The 27,400-nt window shown below is 39.9% G+C and overlaps 1 protein-coding gene across 1 annotated transcript in view; it reads left to right on the forward strand.

The window, feature by feature from the left end:
• Positions 1-27,400, forward strand: part of LOC126299577 (Down syndrome cell adhesion molecule-like protein Dscam2) — a 212,234-nt gene that overhangs the window by 16,770 nt on the left and 168,064 nt on the right. The window contains exon 3 of the mRNA XM_049991586.1: positions 23,161-23,307. Coding sequence (XP_049847543.1) covers positions 23,161-23,307 — 147 coding nt within the window. The remainder of the gene's footprint in view (positions 1-23,160; positions 23,308-27,400) is intronic.

Below are 27,400 nucleotides of genomic sequence, written 5' to 3' on the forward strand. Positions count from 1 at the left end.
GAAAGAAGAAGTCTGTAAATGAACAACAGACTGCATCAATGTCCTTGGTAAGTTTCCTGATGCTTATTAAAAATTGTTTAACGTAGAAGGTGTTGTGGCCTCAACCTTAGGTAAGACAACTAGTCGAAGGGTGTTCAGGGCCAACACTTACGAAATTATGCAGCTGGGTGCTAAAGTAATGCTGGCATAATACTCTGTGACACAGTAATCTCCTGTAGTTGTGAGCTGGGTTAGTACATGAGGTGGCGCTACGCTCTGCTTCAGCAGCTGCTTATGTGGTTGGAAGTCGGTTCATGTCACAGAGCACCCAGCCAGAGCGAATATATATGCTTCCAGTCCAGGCATTAGCAGCACATGTTCTTGTCCCTACCAAAGGAGGTGATAGGGGGACACAATGTGGGAACAGTAACTAGCCATGAAATGGCAATTGGACTACCAGAGCTACTGCACTAACTGTGAATATAAATGGTGCCAAAATGTGTGCAGTAGTGGAATTTTGATTAGATGGCTTAGTGGATGGAAGGAAGGTCAAATTTTTGTTGGAGATGGGTCTGCAGGTGCCCATGGCAATCTTGGATATCATGTGGAAAAGGATGGATGCGACCATGATGATGTATGTTAAACAAAGTGGGTGGGAACCACATGCATTCGCTGTGACCAGTGATATTGAGTTTTTGGATTGGGGCGAAAGTTTTCAGGGATTTTGTGGAAGGTTTTCCTCGTATAGGTGATGGTTACTGTACTGTCTTAGGATTAGATTTCTTGCTTAAGTATCACACTAAAATTGGCCTTGATCACACATTGTAGAACTTGTCAGGATTTGTTCCATCTGTGGGAAACTGCTGACAGTGTCACACTATTGTGAAGTTCATTCTCAGTACAAGGGAAACCACATCAACTTGTGCGATAATCAACCAGAGGTTATGGGAAAGCTATTTTGGGTGAGCATAGGAATTAATTTTCCAGGAAATGTGTTGTGTGTATTAGAATCAATAAAGGAAAACGAGGAGTTACGTAAAGAACTGTGTTTCATATGCAGGAGTGTCGTTTATGTTCATGAATTAGATGGTGAGCAGGTGGTAGCCATTGGGATAGTTTTTGGTACCATGTGCATGAAATTGTCAAAGGGTTGACATTCGCCAATTTGAAGCTTTTATAGGAGGACATTTAGACAGAATGAAAACAGACCCTAAGCTTAAATAAGTCACCAGTTTAGCTGCATGAGAGGACAAGGTTGTACACTTGTAAAGAATAGAAAGAATAGCAATGGAAGAGTCATTGCTAGAGTACAAAGATCTGATTAAATTTGGCACGTTCGAATGTGGGGTGACACTGGTCTTGCCCTACTACTCACTGATATTAAACTTCTTTTGTCGTTAGTTGACAGGGAGATAAAGGTTTTGATAGGATCCCCGTTTCAGTCCTTACTTGCGATAATGATACTGGCACTTGTATTCTGTTAATGTTTAGATATACATACAGCACTTGCACATGCTACTTGTGTTTTTTTAACTGGTTAGTTCAACAACCAATTTATGCAAAACCACTCGCCATATGATCGATACATAGCAGCTGTGGGAAAACCTTTTAGAGAGCAAAACTATTTTGAAGTGTCATAGAACTTTGGGAATCCAGATATTGTCTCTAAATCACCAGTACATAAAATTTTTAATTTTACATTAAGATTACTGAATGATTTATAGGATAGAGTTAGATGTCTCAGATGTTAGTGAGTGTGGTACTCTTTTTGAAATATCACATACTGTAAAATGTAAAGTTTACAACCATTAAGGACCGTCTCATCTCCAGTATGTTGTTTCCTAGTATTGGCAGTATCATGGTGTTGATTTAAATCTGGATTGAATACCATAAATATCCATGTTCTCCAGTGGTCTCTCATGGTATCCATTTTGTATAATTAAATGACAGTACCACAGAGAGATTAGAAAACCCGCGAAGCACCTTTGTTATGTGGTCTCAATAGAAATCAGGCGGAATACAATTCAGGTTGTTTTGTTACTTGTGCGCATGAAAGCAGATAGTGAAGACTGTTCAAAAGAATGGCTCTTCATCAGATGAAAGTAATTTCATCAGTCCCATATTCTGCCTAACACTCTAACATATGGCCCTGAAGCATCCACATCTTAGCTCTCCAAGGTACTGTACATGAATCTGATGGCTGGCTGACTTCGAATAGAGACCCACATGGCATTCTAAACCAACAGAGCATGTCACTGTGTGATGGCCAATTGTCTCTGCAAAGATTCATTGCTGATGCACTGACTCAACAAAGAGTTTGTGAAAGTATCTGAATCGATACATATTGAAGCTGGTTAATGCAATATTTGAGAGAGAGAATAAAAATAAATATTACAAATCTTAAAAAAAGTAAAATAATTGTCTAAATAAAAGAGCCAGATAACAGGCTCCTTTATCCATTCTTGACTTTTTCACATGTTATGATGACATCAGTTAAAAACAAGCTCATTAAACCCACAAACAAATGGGAAAAATGGAAAGAGTTCATCTTAATGATCAATACACTGATATGTTGTTGTGGCTAACAGTTCAAAGAATCATGAGAGTGCAGAAAGTGAATACGAAGGCCCTGGAACAACAGGAATGAATGGAGCAACAGAATGCCCATTTACTTAATATTGTGTAGAGTGGTGTGTTATGTTGATGTGTCTATAAACTGTGAAGGGAAAGACTAAGATTTACGCTCATTATTGGGGCCCATACCAAGTGGTCAAGATGACCATGCCAGTAAATGCGAAACTGCAATATCCTATTCAAATGATATCCATCCACATCTGGCTATTGGATATATTCAGGGTGTCCTGGGGACTTCATTAAAATCATTAATGTCACTCTCAAAAACAGGAGAAACGGGTAGATAAAGAAAAGTATCACAACAAGATTTAAAGAATTTTGTCCCTAAGTAAGTGTTCTTCATTCCGTCCTCACAGACACCACATCTCCCAAAAATTGATAATCTAAATTTTTTTCTCTCAGAAGAAATAAATAGTACAGTCGTTTGTATAAATAAACAGTTCTTGGGGCAGTTGGGGGTGACAGTTTGTCACTGTTCTGGCGAAACAAGGGCTGTATCAATGGAGAAATACAGAGGCGAGCGAATGTGCCGGGACTTACCCCATTTCACTGGTAGTCGCGCCACATCACCGCAATGCGTCTGTGCATAGCCCAAGTATTGCACCATAATCTAAGAATGGAACTAAAAGTTAAAATTGCTCTTCAAATTACTGTAAACTGTCAAATCTCATAATGATCAGGTCAATATTTTGCCTTAAATACATCATTTTAAGAAAAAATAGGTGACGCTAAATAATAAAGCTAGAAACCCAAAAATTGGTCATGATATGCAGATGTATGTCAAAATTAACTGGTACAAGTCTCAACGTGATTAAACAAATATTGTGGTCGGAATCCGCGTTTTTAAAAAAAATTGAAGGCGTTAAATATTATACTTAGGAATATCAAAATTTGTATGAACCTTGAGTTCAACATAAAAATATTAATTATGTAATCTCACTGAGCTGCCTCTAATAGTTTTCGAGTAATTTGCTGGGATCTAAACTTGGAACCAAAATGTTCTTCTTTGCAGTAGATTAAGTACAGGGTGTTTCAAAAATGACCAATATATTTGAAACGGCAATAAAAACTAAACGGGCAGCAATAGAAATACACCATTTGTTGCAATATGCTGGGGACAACAGTACATTTTCAGGCGGACAAACTTTCGAAATTACAGTAGTTACAATTTTCAACAAAGATGGCGCTCAAGTGATGTGAAAGATATAGAAGACAACGCAGTCTGTGGGTGCGCCATTCTGTACGTCGTCTTTCTGCTGTAAGCGTGTACTGTTCACAACGTGCAAGTGTGCTGTGGACAACATGGTTTATTCCTTAGAACAGAGGATTTTTCTGGTGTTGGAATTCCACCGCCTAGAACACAGTGTTGTTGCAACAAGACGAAGTTTTCAATGGAGGTTTAATGTAACCAAAGGACCGAAAAGCAATACAATAAAGGATCTGTTTGAAAAATTTCAACGGACTGGGAACGTGACGGATGAACGTGCTGGAAAGGTAGGGCGACCGCGTACGGCAACCACAGAGGGCAACACGCAGCTAGTGCAGCAGGTGATCCAACAGCGGCTCGGGTTTCCATTCGCCGTGTTGCAGCTGTGTTCCAAATGACGCCAACGTCCACGTATCGTCTCATGCGCCAGTGTTTACACCTCTATCCATACAAAATTCAAATGCGGCAACCCCTCAGCACCGCTACCATTGCTGCACGAGAGACATTCGCTAACGATATAGTGCACAGGATTGATGACGGCGATATGCATGTGGGCAGCATTTGGTTTACTGACAAAGCTGATTTTTACCTGGACGGCTTCGTCAATAAACAGAACTGGCGCATATGGGGAACCGAAAAGCCCCATGTTGCAGTCCCATCGTCCCTGCATCCTCAAAAAGTACTGGTCTGGGCCGCCATTTCTTCCAAAGGAATCATTGGCCCATTTTTCAGATCCGAAACGATTACTGCAGCACGCTATCTGGACATTCTTTGTGAATTTGTGGCGGTACAAACTGCCTTAGACGACACTGCAAACACCTCGTGGTTTATGCAAGATGGTGCCCGGCCACATCGCACGGCCGACGTCTTTAATTTCCTGAATGAATATTTCGATGATCGTGTGATTGCTTTGGGCTATCCGAAACATACAGGAGGCGGCGTGGATTGGCCTCCCTATTCGCCAGACATGAACCCCTGTGACTTCTTTCTGTGGGGACACTTGAAAGACCAGGTGTACCGCCAGAATCCAGAAACAACTGAACAGCTGAAGCAGTACATCTCATCTGCATGTGAAGCCATTCCGCCAGACAAGTTGCCAAAGGTTTCGGGTAATTTCATTCAGAGACTACGCCATATTATTGCTATGCATGGTGGATATGTGGAAAATATCGTACTATAGAGTTTCCCAGACCGCAGCGCCATCTGTTGTTGACAATTGTAACTACTGTAATTTCGAAAGTTTGTCTGCCTGAAAATGTACTGTTGTCCCAAGCATATTGCAACAAACGGTGTATTTCTATCGCAGCTCGTTTAGTTTGTATTGCCGTTTCAAATATACCGGTCATTTTTGAAACACCTTGTATTTCTTATATTAATGGCACAAAGTTTTGGTAACAGCGTGCGATGAAACCTATTAAATAATAGAGCTTTAACAAATTTCAAGGCCTGGGTGTAAATAATAACAAATACAAGGTCTCTTAAAGTTGTAGTTCAGAGGCCAGGTTCTACTGTCAGTTCCGCTCCAAAAATTCGAGACGGTAAAGTTTAAATAAATTCGAGCTGAAACTTTTTCTGTAATTTTAAGCAACTTAACTATATGCATTCAAAAACTGCGAAGATCCTAAATTAATACACAACAGTGTTATGAAATATTATGCGTCGGCGTAAGCGGCCGTTTAGAGCCTGCTACCGTGGGCATAGAGCGGATGACAGCAGATGTTCCCTTGGCTGTCTGCTACGCCACGTACATAAATACAGACAGAGAGGAAATGGTAGGCTCGACTTCGCACCCAGCCAGTGTACGATCCGCTTCAGTCAAACGCCGGAGTGAGCGCTGCCTCGGATGACGTCAGAGACAAGCTGTTACTAAACGCATATTTTCAGTAATAATAGAAAGTGAACTCGCGAGGACTGTACACCGTCTTGGATCGCTTAGTTTTCACCAAAGTAACTGTTAGTGTGCCGCCCGTAATGTTAACAAAATATGCGTGGCAAGTGGTGACAATTATTTTCCACTTTTGTGGCGAGCAATTCTTTTGATTATCATGTCAGGGCAAAAGACAATATAATACGAACTTACCATAGAGATCGCCTCTGAACTGCTCATAGTGCTGTTTAGGATAGATTTATTGTCATTATTAACATAATGAATATTACAATGATGAGTATGTGAAAGTTTACCAAATATATCTGTCAATTAGAACTCAGAATCATCATTTATAATCATAGTCCTGATCCCACTGATAAAATAGAGAATAGAAACGTTTCTTTCTGTGGACTGGACAAGAATGTGGACTGCCGTGCTGGTACTGCAAACTGCTGAAAGCAAGGGGAAACTACAGCCGTAAATTTTCCCGAGGGCATATAGTTTTACTGTATGGTTAAATGATGAAAACGTCCTCTTAGGTAAAATATTCTGGAGGGAAACTAGCCCCACATTCGCATCTTCTGGCAGGGACTAGGCAGGAGGAGGTTGTTATCAGGAGAAAGAAAACTGGCGTTCTATGGATTAGAGTGAGGAGTATCAGATCCCTTAATTGGGCAGGTAGGTTAGAAAATTTAAAAAGGGAAATGGATAGGTTAAAGCTAGATATAGTGGGAATTAGTGAAGTTCGGTGGCAGGAGGAGCAAGACTTCTGGTCAGGTGAATACAGGGTTATAAATACAAAATCAAATAGGAGTAATTCGGGAGTAGATTTAATAATGAATAGGAAAATAGGAATGTGGGTAAGCTACTACAAATAGCATAGTGAATGCATTATCGTGGCCAAGATAGATAAGAAGCCCACACCTACCACAGCAGTACAAGTTGATGAGATAAAAGAAATTATTCAGATAGTGAAGCCAGACGAAAATTTAATAGTCGTGTGTGACTGGAACTCGATAGTAGGAAAAGGAAGAGAAGGAAACGTAGTAGGTGAATATGGAATGGGAGTAAGGAATGAAAGAGGAAGCCATCTGGTAGAATTCTGCACAGAGTATAACTTAATCATAGCTAACATTTGGTTCAAAAATCCTAAAAGAAGGTTGTATACATGGAAGAAGCCTGGAGATACTGGAAGGTATTACATAGATCATATATTGGTAAGACAGAGATTCAGGAACTAGGTTTTAAATTGTAAGACATTTCCAGGGGCAGATGTGGACTCTGACCACACTCTATTGGTTGTGAACTGTACATTAAAACTGAAGGAACTGCAAAAAGGTGGGAATTTGAGAAGATGGGACCTGGATAAACTGAAAGAACCAGAGACTGTAGAGAACTTCAGGGAGAGCAATAGGGAATGATTGACAAGCATTTGAGAAAGAAATACAGCAGAAGAAGAATGGGTAGCTTTGAGGGATGAAATAGTGAAGGTAGCAGAGGATCAAGTAGGTAAAAAGACACGGGCTAATAGGAATCCTTGGGTAACAGAAGCAGGAAAAAAGGAATACAAACGTCTCAAAAATAAGATTGACAGGAAGTGCAAAATGGCTAAGCAGATATGGCTAGAGGACAAATGCTAGGATGTAGAGGCATATATCACTAGGGGTAAGATAGATACTGCCTACAGGAAAATTAAAGAGATCTTTGAAGAAAAGAGAACCACTTGCATGAATTTCAAGAGCTCAGATGGAAACCCAGTTCTAAGCAAAGAGGGGAAAGCAGAAAGGTGGAAGGAATATACAGAGGGTCAATACAACGGTGATGTTCTTGAGGACTATATTATAGAAATGGAAGGGAATGTAGATGAAGATAAAATAGGAGATATGATACTGTGTGAAGAATTTGACAGAGCACTGAAAGACCTCAGTTGAAACAAGGCCCCAGGAGTAGACAACATTCCGTCAGAACTACTGATGGCCTTGGGAGAGCCAGGCCTAACAAAACCCTACCATCTAGTGAGCAAGATGTATGAAACAGGCGAAATACCCTCAGACTTCAAGAAGAATATGATAATTCCAATCCCAAAAAAGCAGGTGTTGACAGATGTGAAAATTACCGAACTATCAGTTTAATAAGCCACTGCTGCAAAACACTAACATGAATTCTTTACAGACAAATGGAAAAACTGGTAGAAGCCGACCTCAGGGAAGATCAGTTTGGATTCCATAGAAATGTTGGAACACGTGAAGCAATACTCACCCTATGACTTATCTTAGAAAATAGATTAAGGAAAGGCAAACCTACGTTTCTAGCTTTTGCAGACTTAGAGAAAGCTTTTCACAATGTTCACTGGAATATTCTCTTTCAAATTCTGAAGGTGGCAGGGGTAAGATACAGGAACGAAAGGCTATTTACAATTTGTGCAGAAACCAGATGGCAGTTATAAGAGTCAAGGGGCATGAAAGGGAAGCAGTGGTTGGGAAGGGAGTGAGACAGGGTTGTAGCCTATCCTTGATGTTATTCAATCTGTATATTGAACAAGCAGTAAAGGAAAAACAATAAAAATTTGGAGTAGGAATTAAAATCCATGGAGAAGAAATAAAAAGTTTGAGGTTCACTGATGACATTGTAATTCTTTCAGACACAGCAAAGGACCTGGAAGAGCAGCTGAACAGAATGGACAGTGTCTTGAAAGGGGGATATAAGATGTACATCAACAAAAGCAAAATGAGGATAATGGAATGCAGTCGAATTAAATCAGGTGATGCTGCAGGAATTAGATTAGGAAATGAGATGATTAAGGTAGTAAATGAGTTTTGCTATTTGGGGAGCAAAATAACTGATGTTGGTCAAAGTAGAGAGGATATAATATGTAGACTGGCAATGGCAAGGAAATTGTTTCTGAAGAAGAGAAATTTGTTAACATCGAGTATAGATTTAATTAACAGGAAGTCGTTTCTGGAAGTATTTGTATGGAGTGTATAAATGTATGGAAGTGAAATGTGGATGATAAATAGTTTAGACAAGAAGAGAATAGAAGTTTCCAAAATGTGGTGCTACAGGAGAATGCTGAAGATTAGATGGGTAGATCACATGACTAATGAGGTGGTATTGAATAGAATTGGAGAGAACATAAATTTGTGGTACAACGTGACTAGAAGAAGGAATCGGTTGGTAGGGCATATTGTTGAGGTCTCAAGGGATCACCAATATAGTATTGGAGGGCAGCGTGGAGTGTAAAAATCGTAGAGGGAGACCAAGCAGATTCAGAAGGATGTAGGTTGCAGTAGGTACTGGGAGATGAAGAAGCTTGCATAGGAGAGAGTAGCATGGAGAGCTGCATCAAACCAGTCTCTGGACTGAAGACCACAACAACAACTGTATCAGTCATCAAAGTTCTACTTTTTCTTAAAGTGGCATTCACTAATTTTGTGAAATTTTTCTGAAAAGCAATGCCTCCATTTTTTATTCTGTGGTCAGTATTAGCTGAGGATTTACATTTCATGCATATTACTCAGTCGACTTTCCCACATTGCTGACAAAGTTGGAACCCCTGCTGCTAAAGGGTTGTGGCCTGTGTGTAATATAACTATGTTGAACTTAAAGAACACCTTTGAGGGTTTTACTTTGATAATAATGAAATAGTACAAGCAGAGATGAGATTGTGGCTCCATCAAAAAAGTCAGTCGTTCTACAGCAACAGTATCAACAAACTGGTGCTCATTGGGTGAAATGTGTTTGTCACCAGAGTCTATATTGAGGAATAAATATGTATACATAAAAAATAAACATGTGTAATGTTAATAAAGTTCATTTCATTTGGAATTTTCACATAAAAAATTTGAATCCATTAATTTTCATCCCACCCTCATACTTTACCAGTAATCTCACTCACTATTTGTATACACACTGTTTCATCATCATCAGCATTATCAGGAACATCCTATTTTAATCTCATTCAGCGTGCCACTATTTACACCCTCATCTTTCTGATCTATTCCAAATTCTGAGCATCAATCTTATTTACATGTTTTGCATCTGAAACAATTTCAGAGTTATCACCATAAGAATAAATACATGCTATATCTGTTAATTCATCCTGACAAGAATCATCAATAGCAAATTCTGTTCCTTATTATGCAGTTTTTCAAGCTTTTCTCTACTAGGCCACACAGACTGGCTCCAAGCGTTTAATGTTAATAACATATTTTCTCCAAATTTGTCTATTCTACTTCCAATGTTTTTTTGCATTGAATATAATTTATTACCTACATTTCAGAAACCTGATTTCATTCCACATGCAATGCTACTATATAAGTCAACTATGTTTTCTGTCAAACTATTGATTTCTGACCCCTATTGTGTCATTAACCTCACTCCTAAGTTAATGTTTTCAACTACACAATTTTTGTATATTTTATGCTCAAATGCCTTACCTTCTACCACTTGGTCACTCATTTCTCAGTATCTGTTGAACACTTTTAGAAACAAACACTTTAACCTTGAATTGTCTAAGTGCTGGTTACTGCTGTAGTCAATGTGCTCATAATTGTGCCCATTATTTCCACTTCAGTCTGATTTATTCACATCTGTCCACCTGCTTAGCTCAGTGGTAATGCGCTTGCCTCCCATGCAGCAGGCCTGGGATCGATTCCTATCCAGGTTGGAGATTTTATGCTGTTCTCATCTTCATCAATGTGCAAGTTTCCCAATGTGGCGTCACATGAAATAAGACCTGCAACATTGTGGCCAAACTTCCACAGACAGGTACTCCTAGCCAACAATGCCATACAGTCATTTCATTTTTTATTCACATCTGGACCAGCATCTGGCTGGTTCTTCACCAACTGCTGTCCACCAAAACTGTTGTCATCCTCCACATCCTGTCATTGGCTGAAGTGCTTCCAAAGATGGCCACTATTTCTGCCATTAATGCATCTACACGCCATCTATTTTAAACTATTTTCTTCTGTTATTACACAGTGCACTGTCTCCATAATTATTTCCACTGTTCCTATCTTACATCATTACTGTGTCATACAAAAGTTCATTTGTACACTGTCCCTCACAGTTCATATGTTTCAGATGTCGATTAAACTTAATGCTACTATTTACTTTTATGAGTTTCTACATTTTTACTTCAATATTTTGCGAATCTTTTTGCTGTATTGTTCGTAACTGTCATCTCAAACCACAAGGCACCAAGTGGAACATAACCTACCTGCAAATCTTTATTCCCCCTTGGTGCTACATTGTAAAACGTTTTTCAAGTTGCTGTTAAACTGGTATTATGGGAAAACTTCTGATAAGATGCACCACACAACTTTTAATTAGTGTGATTTTTCCATCCTTTATTGTCACTATAAGCAGTACAATGACCAGTTCCTGTTTTCTCATGAAATGGATTTTTGTAGATAAACACTTCCACATTCCTGAAAACCATTTTGACATTGGTAAATACAACGACAGTGCATTTTTGTATATGAAGTGTCACAGTTGAATAGGTTTCAAATAACACAGATGGTGGACACAGTAAGCTACACTGAGCAGTTAATACAATACAAGCAGGAAGTAACAATGACGTACTACATGAATGATGCTCAGGCGTGAACTGAACTTTGACGAAAGAGGTTCACCAATGTATGACATGCAAATTACAATATTTTAAGATTTTGATACTTACGTGTTATGTATATGCTAGATTGCACAGGACTTTCACAGAGATGTTGTGAAGTCTGATTACAGTTTTGATGGACTCAGATACATATTACACATGTATGGACACTTGAATGAAAAGTTACAAATGAGTAAAAAAATATTTACAAGGTGCAATAAGAGCAGATAGGAGTTTCCAGCTTGCTCTGTTACATGAGGAGCTGCCATTTTCTGCCCAGTAGCAGCTTCATGTGATGTAAATCCAATAGAGATTTTCCTCTAATGGGCTGTTGCTTTTATTTTCATCTTTATCCATGTATGGAGCACTTATTGTGTGACACTCAAACACTATGAGGAAACTTTGGGATTCAAAGAGAGCAACATCTGACAGGGATAATAAACATGAAGGTTTCATCTCAAAATTGTATTAGGTCTCTGTCCTAGTTATTTGGAAGCCTTACAAACACTTTTGTTGACCATGACTTCAAAATTCATCTTCCAAATTAATCTGTTGTGCTTAGCATTGAATGTCATCCCACCCTGAAGGCATTGTAGCAGAAGTCTGTCTGCCAAGTACCACTTTTATTCACCAGAGAGAAGTAACCAAATCATCCAGGACACCATTTACCATTTACCTTAGCAAGAAAGGAAGGGGCATTCTGATGAGTATTTAACAGTGTTGGAGTAGAGGAATGTGAAATAGCTGATGAAGTGGTTAATAGTGCTTCTGGGATGCAAACTACAGCTTAGTGTGCCATCTAATTGTACATAGTCAATTTACCGTTTGAGGCAAAAAGTAATATGACAACAAGAGAAGCCATTCAGATAATTAATGTCTGACTTTCATGCTTCTTCATGAACTAGTTACCATAATGGAAAAATCAGAGAGATCTTAGATTTTCTTTTTTCACTAAGAACTATGGGTTTGTACTCATTTTTCTACACGATTTTAAGTCTATGATAAAATTGACATCCCACTTCATTGCAGTTGTCACTGTGCCTTCCTTGCTATATAATCCTGCAATTCTGTATGTATGCCTTACTGTTATAATTTGAGAAATGAACTCATTTATTAATAGGTATACGAATTGTTTTTGTTCAGTCATCATGCCATCAAAGGCATCTGTCTGAATAATACATACCATAGTTTACTTTAGTTTGGTTGTTGTGCGAAGCATGCTAGTAAGTCATGCAGTGAACGAAATAGACAGATAGTTTGTGATATTTATTTATTTAGCTATTTGACATATTTCAGTTGAGAACATTGTAGCATTACATATAGCCCTTGACATTTTGATTATACAATAACAATTACTTAGTGCATTCTAGAACTCAGTGTCTGTGTAGCACAGATTACAGTATAGTATATTTATGATATTTCACAGTGTTTATGTTATTTTTCACAGTATGTGACTATTTGACTTGCGTTTCAATTTAGAAAGATACATTTATATATTTTTTTAATTGAATAACGGTTACATTTTCTTTTTTTTCAGTCTCATTTTTTGGTTTTCCTTGCAATTATCAGTAAATTCATTTAAGGAATAAAGTGCATTTTTCTTCTGTATTTTTCTGACACTTCCTTTAACGGTAATAATGTTCTTTACTATTTGAAAGGTAACTGAATGGAAACATTCCCAAGTATGCTACAAAACTCTTTTAGTAATTTTGTCCTGTGTTGGATTGCTCTCAGGTTCCAATGGTTTCTTGTTTCATGTTGGTGGACCTCTTCATTTTTGTTAAAATTCCTAATGTTCTTCTTGGTGTGTAGTAGGGTATTTTACGAGGGTTGGAATTTAAATGGTGGCAACTATTTTTTCACAACCAATACAAAAGAGTTACATGTTTGCACCTGTTACTGTCCTTCAAAGTAGTCACCAGCATTATGTAGAACCCATTGCCAGCAATGTGGAAGGCATAGTATACCATTAGCAGAGCCTTTTCTGTTGATGGTGCAAATGTAGCAGTCTACTGTCTGCCAAATCTCTGGAACAGTTCTGAAGTGAATGCCATGAAGTGGTGCCCTCATCTTCAGAATCAAATCAAAGTCACAAGGACTTAAGTCTGGGGAGTATGGTTGATGATACAGTACTTCCCAGTCCCATTGACTGAACAGAGGAGCCACAGGTTGCACTGTATGCACCTGCATATTGTCATGCAAAATGATGGGTGGGTTGTGTAGAAAGTGTTTCCTTCTTTCGTAAAGCTGGTCATAGGTGGTGCTCCAAAAATGAACAGTAATCCTGTACATTGACAGTCTGCTGTGGAGAAACGTAATGCATTAGGATAATACCATCACAGTTGTACACAAGAATCACTATAACTTTCACTATACTGTGACTCTGAAGCACTTTCGACTTTCGCGGTGACCCATAATGACACCATCCGTGGGATTGGCGTATCAGTTTTGGCTCGTAGGACGTGGCCCACATCTCGTCCAGTGTTATGATATAGCATAAGAAAGCTTCTCCTTCTCATTCACAGTGCTCTAAGTGTGTCTGAGCAGTGTTGTAATGCATCCATTTTTGCATTTCCGTCAAGTCATGAGGAACCCTTTGTGATGCAATTTTTCACATGCCCAGGCGTTCCTTCAGGAAGCAAAGCACAGTTGTGTGCGCTAATCTGGTTTTGTGAGTGAGCTCACAAATTGTATGATGTCGATCACTGTCCACTAATGGGGCAACAGCATGCACTTCTTCTTCAGAGATGCTAGGACAATCTGCCCAGTGCATGTTTGCCACAGTTTGCCGATCTTTGTTGAGGCTTTTACCCAACGTGCCACTGTTCTGTAGGATAATGCCAATTCCCCGGATGCCTCTTGCAGATCTTGATGACACTGTCATGCTGTATGACCTCTGGTAAATTCAATCTAAAGGTCTGTTGACAAATGCAGCTGTGGTGAGAAACGATTTCGAAGTTCGAAGCCACGCATTGTTTAGACGATATACCCTGTACTGGCCAACCAATCACAAGGCGTAATGCTGCTGAGACAGTTTAGGAAGAAATGGAGACTGTAGCGTGTTTGTCTATGCATGGGGAAGTCAGCACTCGTGCAGTTGCATGTCACACCGGCATTCCACACACTACTGTTTGGTTGGCACTCAGGCGTACCCTCCGATGTTATCTGTACAAAATCCATCGGCATCATGAGTTGTTACCATGCGATTTAGTGAAGCAGAGGGCATTTGTGGTGTGGGAATTTCAAAAGATGGCAGAAGATGACAATTGGTTGAGTAACGGGATGTGGACTGACGAAGCTCATTTCACACTCCGAGGGTCTGTCAAAACCCACAACTACAGAATTTGGAATACCGAAAATCCTAGAACTGCCATGGAAACTCCATTGCACGATGAGAAAGTCACGGTATGGGTTTGATTCACCACATCTACCGTTATCGGGCCTATTTTCTTCAAGGAAATGCGTGATTCTGGTTTTGTAACTGCTACCGTAACAGGTGAGAGGTATGCTGATATGTTACAGAATCACATCCTCACCAGCCTGGCTGATCTACACCTGGTGGAACATATGAAGTGTATGCAGGATGGCGCTCCACCCCATATTGCTAGATGTGTGAAAGATCTATTGCGCGCATTGTTTGGTGATGATTGTGTGCTCAGCTGTCACTTTTGTCATGCTTGGCCTCCCACGTCCCCAGACCTCAGTCCGTGCGATTATTGGCTTTGGGGTTACCTGAAGTTGCAAGTGTATCATGATTGACTGACATCTCTAGGGATGCTGAAAGACAACATCCAATGCCAATGCCTCACCATAAGTCCAGACATGCTTTACAGTGTTGTTCACAACATTATTCCTCAACTACAGCTATTGTTGAGGAATGATGGTGGACATATTGAGCATTTCCTGTTATGAACATTGTCTTTGCTTTGTCTTACTTTGTTATGCTAATTATTGCTATTCTGCTCAGATGAAGCGCCATCTCTTGGACATTTTTTGAACTTTTGTATTTTTTTGGTTCTAATAAAACCCCATGTCATTCCAAGCATGTGTGTCAATTTGTACCTCTCTATCTACATTATTCCGTGATTTATTCAGTTTTCAAATTTATATATATTGCTGTTAAGATGTTTAACAGTTTAAATTTCAATCTGCAGCTTGTTCATTGTTTCACTTTGGTCATTATGCACATACCCCTTTTATTTATGATGATTACCTTCTTGTATGTACTGAGCTTCCCCATAGTTCTAATTCAAATTACATGGATTCAAAGTGCAGCACAAAGTAAAAAAAAAAGTGGATTTAAATACTTACAATTTTTGGCTAACTTCCATACTGCATAGCATCCTGAATTTAATTTACTATTTATACTATTGATGTTTTCTGCCCATGTTAATTTATCATCAAAGTGGAGACTGAGACATTTTACACATGTTACTTGTTCAAGTTTGTTTTCCTTGATTGTTTTTAAGGCTCATGATTTTTTTTAATCAGTTTATTATTTCTGTACCAATTTATTAGTGTGCATAATATACTTTCAGCTCCACATGTAGCTTCTTATAGATCCATTCTCATGTTTATATCATCTGCAAATATTATTGATTTTTGTTGAATTTCATCCAGTAGGTCCCTAATACATATTAAGAATAGCAATTGCACTAGGACACTTCCCTGGGGCACACCATTCTGGATCATTACCATGTCTCAGTAGTATTTATTTGTCTACTCACTTGTTATTTCTGCTTTTTGATATCTGCTCTTACATACTTGAATTTTAGTTTTTTTAATAAGCATGTTGTGATTAACTAGGTCAAAAGCTATGGATAGATCACAAAATTCACCAGTTATTCATTCCTTCCTGTTAAGTGCTTTCAGTATATGTTCCACAAGTTCTTGTGTTGCTGAGGTAGTAGATTTATCTTTTTGGAATCTGTGTTGCCTTCTGGCTATGATGTTCTATGATGTGAAGAAGCTTATTAAGCCATTATACAGAATGTGTTCAAAGATATGAGATATTACCAGTATAATACGGTCTGTAGTTATCAGGTTCTGTACTGTCACCTTCTTCTATAGTGGTACCATTCTAGCAATTTTTAAACTATCTGGATACAGTCCTTCTGTGATGGATTCATTAGCCATGTTGGTCAAGGGTTTAGCAATGATTTTGGCTGAAAATTTAACAATTTCGTTTGAGATACCATAGATGTCCAAGGTATTTGGGTTTTTCAACTTGTTTATGATTATCGTTACTTCTTGACATGCTGGGTACATGTATATAGAATTTCATTGTGAATGTCTTCACCCTCAATGCATGACCTGGTCACATTCCTCCAGAACCTGAACAACTTCTCCCCCATTTGCTTCACCTGGTCCTACTCAACCCAACAAGCCACCTTCCTAGATGTTGACCTCCACCTTAAAGATGGCTATATCACTACCTCTCCCCATATCAAACCTACTAACCAGAAGCAATATTCAATTGTTAGCTGCCACCAATTCCATACCAAGAGGTCCCTTTTGTATAGCCTAGCCACCCATAGTCGTTGCATCTGCAGTGATGAGCGGTCCCTCTCGAAATATACCGAAGATCTCACGGAACCCTTCACAGGTTGTAATTATCCTCCCAACCTTGTACAAAAACAAATCTGCAGTGCCTTATCTTTCCAGTCTCCCACCACCTCCCAAAGTCCCACCATCCCTCTCATAACTCAGTACCACCCAGGACTGGAGCAACTAAGTTACATTCTCTGCCAGGTTTAATAGGTGTAGTGATCGTATGTGTAAATATTAGTTATAAAATTAAGTAAAGACTTGGTGAAGGAAGTTACAGGGACTCAAACATGCTAACAGATACATGGAAGTGGAGCAGGACCACGGAGAGGTAATCGTCCGATCGAGTATGCGAACCAAGCAGTCAGCAGTCTACTGGGGGCGTCGTCCGGAGGACATTGAGCGCCCCACTGGAAAGCAGGGCAGACGGATCAGGAGCCAGCATAAGTCATGTGTACGATACACGAGGGAACCTTCTAGCATCGAACCACAGAGGTCAGTCACTGTGCTACAAACGTCCCGCCGTCAGCAGGAACACGAAATAAATACCCCGGAAAGAGGCAGCTCCTTCTCGAAGTTTGCAGCTTCCTCTGAAGTCTGCTGGGAGTCTGCTCGAAGTCTGCTGGAACTGCTGGTCAACTTATGGAGTACGCTTGTCATGTTCCGGAAGCCTCGTGACGTTCGCTGGGCGTGCTGATGTACTCCCGACGGTATGCATGAAGAAGAAGCGGCAGCTAGGGAGGTCGTAGGACAGCATAGAAACTGATAGCAACGTCTAGTTACCACGACTTACGAAGAAAGAAGAAGATGTCGTCCCTTCGCCAGTAAGTCACAGAAGTCGAGTCTTCGTTCTGAGTCAAGTCATTAAAGTCGAAGTCTCACCTATAGCAACAGAGGGAGACGTATAGTGAATAACCCGGGTGACTGGTTTGGATGAAGGGATGTGGCCGAACCAATAAAGTGACCCGTGAATTGGGAAGAACTCCAGTTCAATGGACGCCGCCCAGACCCGCCAAATCTGAGAACACGGGTTAGCTCCTAGCACAGGGCAACTTTCATCATCGCAGTGGCCGGCCAGCCACCTGGAATTTCAATCCAGTACACTCGCCGGCACACAGTCTTGCCGCCGCCAGCATCGAGGCCACTACACCGTGTTGCTACGGAAGCGCTGAACCAAGCGAGTAAAGTAAACCGGTTGAAGTGCACTGAATGCACTGTTGTCAAGGAAATGTTTGTCAATAAATAACTCTTGGAGTAAGGGATGTTTTATTGTACCTCATCCTCTGAGCCAAGGGAAGAACCCATGTAGCCCAGCTCTGCATGCCTGACAAATAATAAGAATAACAAGAAAGAAATAAAAAGAGACTCTACACAGGGTTTCAACTACCTTTCATCATGCCCTGAAATGAGAAATGTGCTGTCGACTATCCTTTCCACCCCTCCCACAGCGGTATTCTGCCATCCACCAAACCTACATAATATACTCAATACTTGTCCATTCTTACACTACTCCTGCTCCCAACCCTGTATCTCATGGCTCATACCTCTGTAATATACCTAGATGCCAGACCTTTCCCATATGTCCTCACACAACCACTTACTCCAGTCCGGTCATGAACATCACCTATCCCATCAAAGGCAGGGCTATCTGTGAAACCAGTCATGTGATCTACAAGCTAAGCCACAACCACTGTGTTGCATTCTATGTGGGCCTCACAACCAACAAGCTGTCTGTCCACATGAATGGCCACTAACAAACTGTGGCCAAAAAACAAGTGGACCACCCTGGTGCTGAGCACACTGCCAAACATGACATCCTTCATTTCAATGACTGCTTCACAGCCTGTGCATATGGATCCTTCCCATCAACATCACCTTTTGTGAATTGTGCAGGTAGGAACTTTCTCTGCAGTACATCCTACATTCCTGTAACCCTCCTGGCCTCAACCCTCATTAGTAACTGTCTTCACCCATCCAGTCCCTTCCCTGTTCCCATTCCAGCACTATACAGCTGTCATTCCACCATCACACTCAAATATTTTACTTCTCTCGTTTTCCACTAACCCCCCTCCCCACCTCTCCTGTGCCTACTGTCTAACTCGCAGTACTTCAGTATCTACTACGCCCACTATACTATTCTTCCCCCTCCCTGTCCCAGCCTCCTCCTTGCTCCCACCCTATCGTTACTCCCATCATGCACTGGTGCTGCTACTCGCAGTGCGGTTTCACCTGCCTGAGACTGCAGTCATATGTGTGAGTTGCAGTTGTGCACGCTTGTGTGTGTGTGTGTGTGTGTGTGTGTGTGTGTGTGTGTGTGTGTGTGTGTGTGTATGTGTGTGTTGTTGACAAAGGCCTTAATGGCCAAAAGCCTTATTTGTGAAAGACTTTTCATTGTTCCTATCTGCGACTCAATGTCTCTGCTATATGGTGAGTAGCAACTTTCCTTTTCATAATATTGTTAAACATCAAAATACTTTTTTGTGTAATCAATGTGTTTCCCACATTTGTTTTTGTTAGAGGCTTTTTATAAGGCACTGGTAAAGTTATATGCTTCACCATATTTGAATTTTGTTTAATAGTATTCCTGTTTTGAAATACTGTTTTGAGACATATCACTCATGCCATAATTCCTGTACACTTTATATTGCTTTGTTACTTTTATTTGTGTTGTTAAGTCATATCATGGTACTCAAGATAAGAGTAGGTTCCATGAATTTTATTTGTGTCTGTTTTCTTTCAAAGTTCTTTTTTCTGTCAACTGCACAAGAAGAGAGAGGAGGAGATTAGTGTTTAACATCTCAACAGCAACAAAGTCATTAGAGACGGTGCAGAAGCTCAGATTAGGGAAGGATGGGGAAGAAAATCAGCCATGCCCCTTCAATGGAATCATCCCAGCATTTGCCTGAAGTGATCTAGGGAAATCACGGAAATCTAAATCAGGATGGCTGGACACGGATTTGAACAATCATCCTCCCGAATGCCAGTCCTGTGTTAACTGCACACATACACATTATTACACATTTATTAGATTATTTACTTGCTATAACAATTGTAAAATGGATCTCAGGAAGTATTAGAAGATTTTTGTAGTTACAATTTATTCCTATATCAGCTTTTCACCATTCCATTGTATATGTTTCTAGAAGTTCTTTGACCAGAGAGCTGATTAAAATCCATTACTGATATACACTCCTGGAAATGGAAAAAAGAACACATTGACACCGGTATGTCAGACCCACCATACTTGCTCCGGACACTGCGAGAGGGCTGTACAAGCAATGATCACACGCACGGCACAGCGGACACACCAGGAACCGCGGTGTTGGCCGTCGAATGGCGCTAGCTGCGCAGCATTTGTGCACCGCCGCCGTCAGTGTCAGCCAGTTTGCCGTGGCATACGGAGCTCCATCGCAGTCTTTAACACTGGTAGCATGACGTGACAGCGTGGACGTGAACCGTATGTGCAGTTGACGGACTTTGAGCGAGGGCGTATAGTGGGCATGTGGGAGGCCGGGTGGACGTACTGCCGAATTGCTCAACACGTGGGGCGTGAGGTCTCCACAGTACATCGATGTTGTCGCCAATGGTCGGCGGAAGGTGAACGTGCCCGTCGATCTGGGACCGGACAGCAGCGACGCACGGATGCACGCCAAGACCGTAGGATCGTACGCAGTGCCGTAGGGGACCACACCGCCAGTTCCCAGCAAATTAGGGACACTGTTGCTCCTGGGGTATCGGCGAGGACGATTCGCAACCATCTCCATGAAGCTGGGCTACGGTCCCACACACCGTTAGGCCATCTTCCGCTCACGCCCCAACATCGTGCAGCCCGCCTCCAGTGGTGTCGCGACAGGTGTGAATGGAGGGACGAATGGAGACGTGTCGTCTTCAGCGATGAGAGTCGCTTCTGCCTTGGTGCCAATGATGGTCGTATGCGTGTTTGGCGCCATGCAGGTGAGCGCCACAATCAGGACTGCATACGACCGAGGCACACAGGGCCAACACCCTGCATCATGGTGTGGGGAGTGATCTCCTACACTGGCCGTACACCTCTGGTGATCGTCGAGGGGACACTGAATAGTGCGCGGTACATCCAAACCGTCATCGAACCCATCGTTCTACCATTCCTAGACCGGCAAGGGAACTTGCTGTTACAACAGGACAATGCACGTCCGCATGTATCCCGTGCCACCCAACGTGCTCTAGAAGGTGTAGGTCAACTACCCTGGCCAGCGAGATCTCCGGATCTGTCCCCCATTGAGCATGTTTGGGACTGGATGAAGCGTCGTCTCACGCGGTCTGCACATCCAGCACGAACGCTGGTCCAACTGAGGTGCCAGGTGGAAATGGCATGGCAAGCCGTTCCACAGGACTACATCCATCATCTCTACGATCGTCTCCATGGGAGAAAAGCAGCCTGCATTGCTGCGAAAGGTGGATATACACTGTACTAGTGCCGACATTGTGCATGCTCTGTTGCCTGTGTCTATGTGCCTGTGGTTCTGTCAGTGTGATCATGTAATGTATCTGACCCCAGGAATGTGTCAATAAAATTTCCCCTTCCTGGGACAATGAATTCACGGTGTTCTTATTTCAATTTCCAGGAGTGTATCTTGCACAGTCAACACCCAATGGAAATCACAAGACATTAAAACATGTAGGTTCAGACTAAAAAGCTGCACCATACTTGAGTTTTGATCAAGAAATTGCAGTGTTTTTTACTTGCCCCACTCACTGGGCATCTTGTCAGCCTGTTCCATCTCAAGCATTTTGATGGCACTGAAGGTGGCCACAATTCATTCTTCTTCTTTTTCATACAGATTAATTGTCAATAAGAAATATGTCAATTGATATAAAGTGCATTTCTCCTCAGATCAGTTCCTCCTGCAACTTTGATGTGGTTTATCCATTACTACAAACAAAAGCAGATGCTAATATTATTTTTTTTATTTTAAAGCCAGATAAACATATCTGAACTTGAATAACAGTCTGCATGAACAGTGTTCATTCTTCCCAGATACTGTCAGGGTTATTAGTGAAGTCCAGCACTGTCAAAAACATAAATTTTATTGAAATATAATTTCATTGGAAACTAAAGTTGCCAGGTGTACTGCAATGAGCCAAAGATTACTAATATTTTACCTGAATTCTGAAAGGCCAAATTACAATGAAGCAGTCCTATATCTTGTTACATTGGAATAAAAACAAAAATGATTATTTCATATTGTTTTCAGTAAATGAATTAAATAATTTTTTTTCATTTACCACTAATATCACGAGGTATTGTATTAGAATTATCATGAATGGTGGAAAATTAGAATCCAGTGTTCTGTCAAAGATAGGGTCATCAGAGATAGAAAACACAGTAAGGTTTAGGAAGTAAATCAGCTGTGCCATGTAAAATGAACCATGTTGATACTCACCTTAAGCAGTTTAAGGAAATCATGACAAGGTTTGTCATAATTTCCTTTCTGGCCATCCATATTTAGGTAAATATGGATGGCCAGGAAGGAATTCAAAACACTGTTTTTCCAAATACAAGTGCAATGTCTTACTATTGTGCCAGCTCACTGAGTCTGAAATATCATTTCAAGATGACCATCTACTAGTCAGCACTTATGCTCTGAAGTACAATCCTCAAACACATGTGAAAAGTGATGAAAAAGCCTCTTTTTCTCAATCAGTTAGCCAGAAATGTAAAGAGAAGTTGAAAACATTACCAGGAAATTGGAACAGACAATGCCTACACATATTCCAACCAACAACCTGAATTATGAATGGATAATGCATGAATAGGACAGCAATTCAATTGTGCATGTAAAGATGTCCACAGCACACAGGTACATAAGTGCACATAATCAACAGGCATTCACAGCACTCAGAGGCCAAGCAAATAACACATGTTATCACACCTATAGTGCAGTGGAAAAGGCAAATGAATGCTTGTTAAAATGCCACTACATCTAGTGAAATGTATCTTGCTGCACCTTAATGCAGTCACAAAAGTCAGAGAGTTAACTGTGGACTAGCAAACCATTTAAGTAATGGAAGGAGAAGTGTACTGCATATTTATATATGCATATTCTGTGTGTTGCAAAATGTAATCCCAGAAACAATTAGCAGGAAATATTAATTTACCATAACCTGGCTGTTTTTCACGTATGTTGCATAATGAATCACTCACCTAAATCTACATATTAAATTTTAACCTTCTGTGGTATGTTTTTTATCTCAGATGTTTAAAAAAACTGCTCAACTAAAATTTATGTATAATTATTCATATTATTATTTATATAATTATTATTCATTCAGTTCCAGGTGCACCACCAAATGATGTACAGTGCACATCTCTTACATCACAAAGCATCCTGGTGCTTTGGTCTCCACCACCAGCTTCAGAGTTCAATGGAATGCTAAGAGGCTACAAAGTGCTTTACAAACCTTTATGCTATGGAGAAGGTAATAATGTCCTTTTGTCCTAGAAACAGTTGGAGTTTTGCTTGTTTTATTTTATAGTGACTGTAGAACTGAAATTTTTTCATTAAGATGAACACACAAAGCAATAAAGTTTACAGCAGATGATAAGTAGCTTTCTCAGAAAACAGTAAGCCATGAATAAAAGTAGAGCAGTTAGTCATTCCAAGGAAATTTGCTGTATGTAATGAGAGTGGTAAAAAAGGAAATTTTGTAGAAAATATGCCCCAGTAGTAGGCAACTGCAATTATGAATGTATAATGAAACTTACTATAATAATAAATAATAACCAATGAACATTTTATGTTGCTTGGAATAGAATGTCATAATTTTTTATTTCTTTTAGGTCCAGTTGTATGTGCTTCAACTCTGTTCTTCTTGTTTCACTTTTGGAACCATACAGAAGACAATTTTTATACTGACTGTGATCTACTTTTTCTCAGTTCACGTGTCTTTTTCTAGCATTTTGCAAGCTATATGTTCCACTCTGAGTCATATCAAATGATGAACAGCTCAGGAAACTCAGCTGGTCTTAGCTGGTTACAGATTTGGAAAAGTCAAAGCTTTAGAGTTGTGAGCAGACCAGTTTTGCCATTTCTCACTCACTCATTCATTCATTCACACATGGTATTCCATAACTCTGATTGCAAAGAAAGTATTTTGACAATGTAGAATGGATCACAAAGTAATCTCTGAAATTCTTGTGTGACCACCATATGTTATGACAGAGGAATGTTGTGTGATACAGAAAACATGGCTTTTTCCTTAATTAACCACATCATGGGGTGGTGAAATCCCTAGCCTCAAGGTACACTACATGTCAAATTGGTGGATGACTGTTGGGTTAAAATATTCATTAGTGGCAGCCTCAGGGACACCTGTTACACCAAAAATACGCTGGGCTTGTTCATGAATGTGAGGCTCTGCCTGAGGCAGCTTGTAACTTCCTGGTAGGGAATTCAGTTCAAAAGCCTTAATCACTTCATATGTCAGAAAAAATACTTCAATGACAAAGAGGGCTATTGATAGCACAATGAGATCATCAGCTTTTAAGAAATTTACTACATGTAAAAGGACTTTGCATCCTCTTCATACTATCTTATTCACTATAAAAAAAGGAGGAGAGAGATCATTTGAGGAGTTTTATTTATTATCTGCTTGTAACCTTTATTCTGTATGCATGTCATTGTTAACGACATATAATGTTTTTGCAACCACAAATTACAAATATTTTGCTATATGGTATGATTGATGTACTTTTTTTTAACTGCTTTATTTTCCAGTGAAACTTCTCATGTAAACGTTTCATAAGAGAATGCATAACCATTTAATACAAAGGCTTATAATATGTTGGAATACACAAATGTCTCAAGTGGTTCAGAAGTGGAATTCTTTTGGAGGAAATAACTGTTCCCTACTAAACGAAACAGATCTATAATCCTAAGTAGTTTGAAGAACTCTCAGTATCAATAGAGCTGCACAAAATCCTCACTTTCAACAAAGATGTTTTGTCTATTAGAGGTTTACTGAATACTGGACAGCAGGGAGTGAAAGATGAGTGGAAATTTAAGGAAACAATGTATGTCAAAAACATGATGAAGAGTATAATGCTGAACTCAACAAGATATCTATATTTCTCCATCATTGCCTGAACATATATTGGCAGGGTTTATTTGCCTTATGTTGGTGCATATGTCTTTAACCTGATGCACTGTTTCAATTGCCAGTACTATTGGCACACCCCCATTGGCTGAAAAGTAGTCTGCTTTCTGATTGAGTGAGGAGTGCTGCTCTGAAATCAGGGACAGGAGTATGGCTCTGCAGACATTTAAGTGCTGACAATGTGAATCATGGGGTGATATGGCTTCTCAAATTGGTTTTCAGGAGTATCTTCAATGATGTGAGTAGTGTAAAATCTTCATCCATATTGGGGGTTTTGATCGTGACTGTTCTATGTCTACCACTGCAAGTGGTTCAGCTTCTTCATATTCAAAAATGGATGAAAAACCAGGATGGAAAAATACTTGGTGGGCTGCATATCACTTGGGGACACTTCCCTGATTGAAATCCGGTTGCTGTTTGATTTTACAGGTGCTGGCAGCACTTCCTGAGTTATGCATAAGTGTCAGTACATCATTTGATATTGGTGACAGGTTGGTGTTTGGATGTCCACCATTCTTGCTGTCAACAATGTTATGATAATATTGTGACAGTTCCTTATGACCATGTCTTTGGTTATCAAAAAGTTCACATCCTGGCTGTGTCCAAAGGTTTAAATTTGAATTTTTACTTAAGGGTCCAGCCGTTTTCCTGGGGATGAACTTCCTGAAATGAGCCATGATGCTATTGTCCATATTAAATATCATATGGGCTTCTCCCATTTAACAGAGTAGGCATATAAATACCTGATAAATGGTTCAACACATCTTCCTTTGATGTGGCCAGCATATGATGTCGAAATACCTTTCCAACCATCCATTGAAATAAAAAATATTGAGGTGATATCGGGAAAGCCTGAGAGAGCATTCATAATGACTGTACAGAATAGTCACTGAAATCCACATGGCCTTGATAGGGTAGGCTACAAGGTAAGACTTATGTAGGTTGTGCTTGGTTCTCTGCTTAAATTTCACAGCCCTATGCCAGATACTCAGTTAATTGTTTCATGTGATTGACACCATAATGGTGTAATCAATAAACTTTCATTATTAATGAAGGAGATAGTACTACCCAACACTCACAAAAGATCAATTGCAGTAGGAGATTTCTAGTTGCATCACATTGATGACATTGTGACGTAAAGTACTGACTGATGGGTGGATCATTCACATACCTTTTAGTGATGGCTACACCTAACTCATAAACTGTATGATTTCCACAGGACTGGCTCCTGATCTATCTGTGAAGCAATATGAGATACATCCATTGGAAAATCTTACATATTTTATATCAAAGCATGTATCAGGTTCCACTGACAGAAGGTAAAATGTTTCTGCATTTGCATACCATGCTGTAGTGCAATAAAGATGGTTGAAGATTGTGAGCCATCCACTCTGGTGTGTCTCCTAATAGACAGAAAATGGCAAGCTCAAGTTTGTAATCTATGATGAGGTGTAACTTTATAGCAAACAAATGTTGGCAGAAATTTTGTAGGGAAATAAATACAAGTAATGACTCTTTTTTAGCTTAGGAGTAACTAAACTATACTTTGTATAACATTTCTGAGGCACTATAAGGTCAGACAGCACACCTGTGTAGTGGGTGTGAGCAGTATCCCTACTATAATATGTACTAAGAATGGATCTGACAGCTGTAATGGCTAAAGTTTTCACGTATAATTTTCACAATCTGCATACCAAACCTACAGAACATCTTCCTGGGAGAGCTCCTCTGAAGGTTGTGATACTATTTTGCATGTGCGTTAAATTTAATATAATGATTCATCTGGAGATCTTTTAAGTTTTGAGTTGATGGTATCTTGGTTATTTCTTCCATATATGTAGAAGCCAACTGGGTGGCCATGCTGTCTAGGATGCTTATCAGGAAGCAATCAGTTTTCCAGTTTGTTCTGTGTACACACAAATGATGTGACAGATAGGACAAGTAGCAATCTGCAAATGTTTGATGACTATATTATAGTATACATAAAAGTAATGTCATTGAGTAGAAGGATACAGGAGGACTTAGACAGATTTTCTATTTGTTGTGATGAATGACATCCTGTCCTATAAGCAGAAAAATGTAAGTTAATGCATACGAGTGGGAAAAGCAATCCTGTAATGTTCGTATATAGTATTAGTGGTGTGCTGCTTGACACAATCATGTTGATTAAATATCTTGTCCTAACACTGCAAATTGCTATGAAACGGAGCACATACATAGGGACTGTGGTATAGAAGATGAATGGTTGACTTGAGTTTATCGGTAAAGTTTTAGGAAACTGTAACTCATCTAAAAAGGAAATAATATAGAGAAAACTTGTTTGACTTATTCTTAGGATACTCACCAGGTTGGATTAAAGAAAGACACCAAAGTGATGATGAAGGATGCTGCTTGATTTTTTATTGGTAGGTTTCAT

The sequence above is a fragment of the Schistocerca gregaria genome, chromosome X (genome assembly GCF_023897955.1).
Source record: "Schistocerca gregaria isolate iqSchGreg1 chromosome X, iqSchGreg1.2, whole genome shotgun sequence".
Classification (NCBI taxonomy): Eukaryota; Metazoa; Arthropoda; class Insecta; order Orthoptera; family Acrididae; genus Schistocerca; species Schistocerca gregaria.